We start from the raw sequence: 6453 nt of genomic DNA, 5'->3' as shown, positions 1-6453 counted from the left end.
TGGAATGAACTCACATGCCCTCGCCACAACCCCACCCAGTGTAGAACCCTTATGCTCTACAGCCCCACTCTGGCAAAGCTCATGGGGAAGGAAGACCGCATTCAGAGTAATATGATTAAAAAGAGCACTGAGTAGAATGTTGGTTTCCCAAGAACAGATAGTATTCACCTGTCCCAGAGCTTGGCAGATAGCAGTTGCTCATTCTTTGTGGAAAGAATGAATTATTGCTGCAAAAGAGAAATAACTGTTCTAAGTAGTCGTCTAACCTTCTAAGCAACTCTCCATAAGACCATATGATTTTATTATTTGAATATTCAGATCTAACAAGCACAGGGGAATACATCTCACTTTTGAAAACTTCTTATAGCTTAGCAACATACAGGATGTACTATTTTTATAATTCATGGGTGTCAAGCCAAATAAAGAGATAAACTGAGGAAAAGTCAAATTACCAGAATTTGAGTTTATTCAGGAATAGCAGAGGCATTGCAATTCAGGAAGCACGTGCTGTGGCAGGCTACAAGGGAATCCTCTGAGGGTTTGAAGTGGTCTGTATTTATGGGCAAGGATGTATGTATGGGGCATGCCCACACAAAATTTAAGCAGTAAGTTCATTGGCTTGAGGATGGGGAGAAATCCTCAGCAGATGTTCATTGGTCAGGACATAGTCTCTGTCTTCTGTAAATCAGGCACTTATAAGGAATCAGCCTCTCCCTTCTGAACTTTCCTTTTGAGGAAGCATGCATGACATTCTCCATTTCATATCCTCCAGTTCCATTTTACATTGAAATCCTTTCACATGGGCTAGCCTGGGAACCAGTGATCATTTACAACATTTTATCTTTGAGTAAATGAGTTCCAAATGTCAAAAAAAAAAAAAAAAGAAAAAGAAAGAAAGAAAGAAAGAAAACCTATAGGCAGACTATAAATATAACACTGTTGTGAGGAGGAGGACAAATAATTCTCCCTCTACCTTCTAGGTGCTTGGCTGAGACACCCCTGTTATAAAAAAAGACATATTCACAGGAGAAAAACAGAAATTTAATGACATGTATACTTCCTATATACATGGAAGAGACCCAGGAAAGCTGAGTAGCTCCTCAATGTGGTCTGAGGTTAAAAAACACTTCTAGTTAGAGACAAAAGAAGTTGTTGGAGGTAGAGTGAGGCTATTAATGGGAGGTTACCAGGAAAAGCACAGTAAACTAGGGTAAGATTGTTATGCAGATTTAAGTCCTTACCTTCTCCATTATAAGAATTTCTAAAGATTTGGAGTCATCCTTTACTTCCTGGTCCAGAGGGGAAGACAATTCTTGTACAGGAGGATTTCCCTTATAAATGTAAATGTCTCTTATGCAAGGATAACTTTTACTGGGTTTTCAGAGCTTTTCCAATATCTTAAAAATAATCAGCCTAAAATAATTTTTGTGCTGAAGAGGCATATTTTAGGTTGGTATATTCTGCTCCCATTCACTTGCTATTTAAGAACATTTTAAATATTAGAGACCCATAGCTTTCATGGTTTTATTAGTACTTCAATTATAAGCAAGCTACTTTGAGGAGTCCATGAGGTACTAAAAAAATTTGGAGCTGGTAATTTGACTTACCCCCTGCAAGGCTGGTATGGAAGAGTCTTTTAGCTAATGCAGGAACCCAGCATGCACGACCTTTTCCATACAACTTAACATTCTCTATTCTTGGTTGCATGTTTGGAAACACCTATGATAGGTGCCGCGTCCTCTTTCTACCCTACTGCGTGACAAGGTCCGGAGATGGGGACAGAAGCTTCAAGGAATGCATCATCAAGAACGAGGACGTGGCATGTGTTTAGGGATAATTGGTTTCTTAGGAACGATCCTATTAATAGGGGGAATTTGGGTAGCACAAATTCTAGTAAGTGTAAACGCTGTACAAGTGGATTTCCTCAAAATTGGCTCTGAGGAAAACATAGTAAATTCCCTGCATATGGAATCAGCTCCAGTCACCCTGACGTGTCCAGAATGCACAAACCCTTTATTTGAACAATTATTAAGAGAAATTCCTTTTGACGCGCCTCTTAAAGATGTTACGAATAAATTACAACAAGCTGAATTACTAGAACCAGCTTATACTCCTGTTCCCACGCAGTTAGTAGAAAAATTAGTAAAGGATAAGAAATTTACTCATAAGCCTGTGCCTACTATGGAAGGACCTCCTTTTGTGGCCTACTGGATAAATGGAAAACTCTGGTATTCACCTAGGGAGGCTAATAGTATGAAAAGATTACCTGATCCTCCTTTGCCTTATACAGGAGCTTATAATGAAGATAGCATATGTATGGTGAATAAAGATGGAATTCATATGCCTTATAGTAGTTTAAGTTTTATAGAAAGGCTGGCTAGGTCAGGACCTCCTTGGTGCTTAAAAAACAAAGGAATAAAAACTTAGCTTACGAAAGCAGCTTTGTAAAACTGATTTTTATAAATATTTTCCTCAATACTGCACCAAGGAAGCTTTTAAACAGCTATGAGAAAGGTTCAGCTTGAACTTTAGATAATAGCATAAACAAAATAGCAATTAAAAGATTTCTTCAGGCAGAAAGAAGAACAATGTCTGCCCACAAGCCAATATTTGCTGTTATGAATACCTCTATCTATCACCTTTACTTAAGTCAAACTGTATCTTATGTAATAAATATAAGAATTAAAAGTTTAGATTGTTCCATCAGGTAGTTCTGTTCTAATAATTGAGAAAAGAATGTACTAGTTAATCATGAATATTAATAATAATATACTCTATAAGATTTTCTGCTTCGCTTAACCACAGAAATTTAACTCCCTGCTATCTTAACCACAAAGTATAATCAAATGCCAAAATGGAAAGTATAAAAATTATACTCAAATCACAATAAAACAGAACAGTGTCACACCGCCTCTGAGTTGTGTAGTCGACTGTCTCCCGCGCCGACGCCTTGCCCACCTTCGGGGCCCCCTGGATCCTGTCGTGGCTGGACCGCAGCAGATAGGAAAAATAAAGGATTTGTTTCTTTGTTAAAAGAAAAAATTAGCCATGTAGTAGTTCAAGTGATAGAAAGAGATTAAAGAAAGCATTTTCTCCTTGGCCAGAAACAGGAAATTTAGGACAAATATAAAAGCAGAACATCAGAAACTAAATATAATGTCAAATTTGGTGGCAACTTGGATTTAAAACTGGGACACATTCTCCATTTGCTCTATACCAAAAAAAAAAACAAAAAGAAATTTTGAAACTTTTAACTAACGCTCTAACAAAAATGTGTTTTATTAACTTGAAAAATTACTCATACCTGCATAGAGTCACTAAGTCTATTTTTCCAGTTATACTTCCTTGCTTTTGCATTTCTATAAATATGTATTGTAAACGTACAAATATATATTCTATAAATAGACAATAGAAATATACAGATATAAATTGTATTCTATAAATAAATTTAAGGATTTGTAACATATCTAAGGATATATTCCTTATAAATATCAGGAATTTGCTCTATAGACTACCTATTAGTTGGCACTGTGCTAGTGGTTTAAAAAGATTTTTTTAAATAATTGTTTCAAGTGGTCACTGGTCTCTTTAAATTCCCGTTTAATTCTCTTGTCATTGTGAGTGGCCAGATATAATGGATAGTTACAGAGCAACAGTGATTAAAGAAGATTCAGGGACCGTCCAGAGGCCACATCCAGAATCCTCACAGGTTCTCACTGATCTCGGAATGTCCTTTTCTTCTTTTCAGCTACGCATCTAACAAAGCAAGTAAAGCTGCTTCTGTTCTCCTATATTCTCTGTGGATGCACACGGAGCTCCACAATGCCTACAAGAAGGTAAGAGCGCTGAAAAGGCGTATGTCATAGTTAACAGAGCCAGATCATAATGGCCCCACTTGACTGACTCTGGTTAGAAATCACTAAGAACTGCATTTTCTTGTGTGAAAATGTTGACACATTTCACATTTTTGTCTGCTTATTCCGAAGGCTCAGTTTAAGAAGACAGATTTTGTCAACAGCCGGACTGCCAAAGCCTACCATTCCCTTAAAGACTGAGGAAAGTGAAAAGGTGCTCTCAGAAATACCAACTTCACCATTCTCAGCCACAAAAAAAAAGCCCCAAAGGAAAACACCTATTTTTCTACTTCCTCGTCCAAGAAACCTGAAAAAAGCATGCCCTATTTTTATCCTTTTCTATTTCCAGACTCCAGAAGACAAATAATCAGAATACAATTTTATTAATCTTCCAGAAGATTTTTACAAGTTTGCCACCTGGCAACAGGCTCAGTTTTACTCTCTGCAAATAGTAGTGATCAGGGCTTACAGTGCACAGCTTCCTGGAACCAAAATGTTAATATGTGGAATGGAAATTAACAGAATAAATGAGGAAAGAAGCTGTTATGATATTGCGAGGATTTTAAAAGTATAATTTACACTTATATTTTCTGTCACTTATGTTTTGTCACTCATATGCACATTGCGTCACCATCGAGCCATGAGTATATTCTTCTGCAGTGTTAAAACAGAATGGAAATGAGAAATATTTGCTGAGCTGTTCAGGAGAAAATTTAATGGCAAAACTGTATGTTTGTTTTTTTACTTTGTGCTTGTTTTCATCCTCTTGAATTTCTCTGATTTTAAATGAACTTAAGAAATTTAGATCACCGAGCATGCATGACTATAAGAAAAAAAATTGAAAGATAGTGATTAAAGCAGATTTAAAATCTTTTCCACAGAGAAAGACAACAAAGGTTATGAAATTTAGTGTTTCCTATAAACACTGAGTAAATGAGATTTTCGCACAAAGAAATACTTTACCTGTAACAACAGCATTAAATGTAAATCTCTTCTGAACAGTAGCATTCAATGTAATCTATTTCCTGGACTTTTGCAGCCATTGCAAAGGGCTGGTGGAAAAGGATGAACTTTACATTTAGCGACAGAAGGAACCAAGACCTTTCAAACTGTTGGGCCAGTCCAGGACTCTGAAAACACAGCTTAGTTTAATGAATTACATTGTCAACTTTTCCCAACATTTAAAAAATAGCACAGAGCCACTATATCTCATGTGCTCTTCCTCAAACCATTATTTCAAGCCAAGGAAACTCTAGAGAAGAAAAATGAAGAAGTTATATTGAGAAAAAAAAAATGTGTGTAGGCACCTGAAAGTGATATGAGAAATACCAGTGTTTAAAAGTTGACAACATCATCTATTGAAGCAAATCTATTAAGCGTTATTTTAACTGGGTTGTTGTTAATACCATTCATATAGAAATAGTCTTCTCAACTACAATTCTATTGTATTTTGCTTTTTTAAAAAATCTGGCAACGTTTATTATAAGAAAGAAGGAAAATAATCCTCCTTTTGGCCAGAAAAGTGTAATAGAAAATAAATTCCCATTTTCAATTTGAGTGTGTACATGTCTTTATTATATTTAGAACTTGAAATTTTTTCAATTTTAAAAGCTCAATGAAGAAGACTTAGGTTACTAACTAATTTAAACAATTATTTAGATGCCAGTTTTTAAAATACTAAAAAGAAAAAGTTTTCCAGAGTTTTGATGATAAACATTTAGAGTATATTTATTTCTCTAGATAAATTATGTATGTCGAAGTTTCTGTGTTTTTTTTAAGGCATTTGTAGAGTTTTCAATAATATTAAACACAAAATGAGGCAAAAATAACATTGCCTGCATTGATATCTGTGTATATCTGATTTATCTGTGTATGTTAGTATATGCGGTATGATTGACATGACATTTGAGGATTTGACCTTATAATTAAAGTCCTAAATTCCCTAATTAGAATCCTAAATTCTCTACCAAGAACATTTCCTGTAAGAAAGATAGGACTAGCTAGTGACTAAAACATATAAAAATGGAAAGACATACAAATGCATTAGCTATTGTTAGATTTTAGTAAATGGAGTGAAAGATAATTTGATCCCTATGTTTTACCTTGTCACTCTGTTTACAAAAACCTCACTACTTTGCTACCTCTAAACACTTCTAAGGGAGGTGGTCCTTGTATGGCTGAATATCAGTTTTGATCACAGGTCTACCACAAAGCTCTTTTTTTTTTTTTTTTTTTAATGTATCCCAGACTGTGCCTCTGTCATCAAAGGAACTGATGGGCTGAGCTGGGCCTTTTTGTTTATTTGTGTTAAGAGTTCCAAAGGGCTGCTGCCTTGTCAAGAATTCTTAAAGGTCTTCTGAAATATGGGATATTGCTATCTTGAATTTGTATAACTGGAAACACTTGTTTATACCTAATGGAAATAACTAAAGGATTATCTAACAAAATAGAAAGATTAACATGTGAAATGAGAAAATAAGCAGCATAAGTAGATAAACCACATTAAAACCAATGCAATCACCCTCTAAAGAAGCAATTAATTCCCAGACGAAAAGAGAAATCCCATTTATAATGTATATATAATATAGTTATAAATGAA

At 35.2% G+C, this 6453-nt stretch overlaps 1 protein-coding gene across 1 annotated transcript in view; it reads left to right on the top strand.

Annotated features, from left to right (window-relative positions):
* Positions 1-5068, top strand: part of PKP2 (plakophilin 2) — an 83176-nt gene extending 78108 nt beyond the window's left edge. The window contains exons 12-13 of the mRNA XM_011363150.2: positions 3749-3836; positions 3987-5068. Of these exons, the coding sequence (XP_011361452.2) occupies positions 3749-3836; positions 3987-4055 (157 nt within the window). The 3' untranslated portion in view covers positions 4056-5068. The remainder of the gene's footprint in view (positions 1-3748; positions 3837-3986) is intronic.
* The last annotated feature ends 1385 nt before the right edge of the window (positions 5069-6453 follow it).

This window comes from Pteropus vampyrus, unplaced genomic scaffold (assembly GCF_000151845.1).
Source record: "Pteropus vampyrus isolate Shadow unplaced genomic scaffold, Pvam_2.0 Scaffold82, whole genome shotgun sequence".
NCBI classification, from domain to species: Eukaryota; Metazoa; Chordata; class Mammalia; order Chiroptera; family Pteropodidae; genus Pteropus; species Pteropus vampyrus.
Note: the sequence above shows the minus strand (reverse complement) of the source record. Positions and strands in the feature narration are given on the sequence as shown.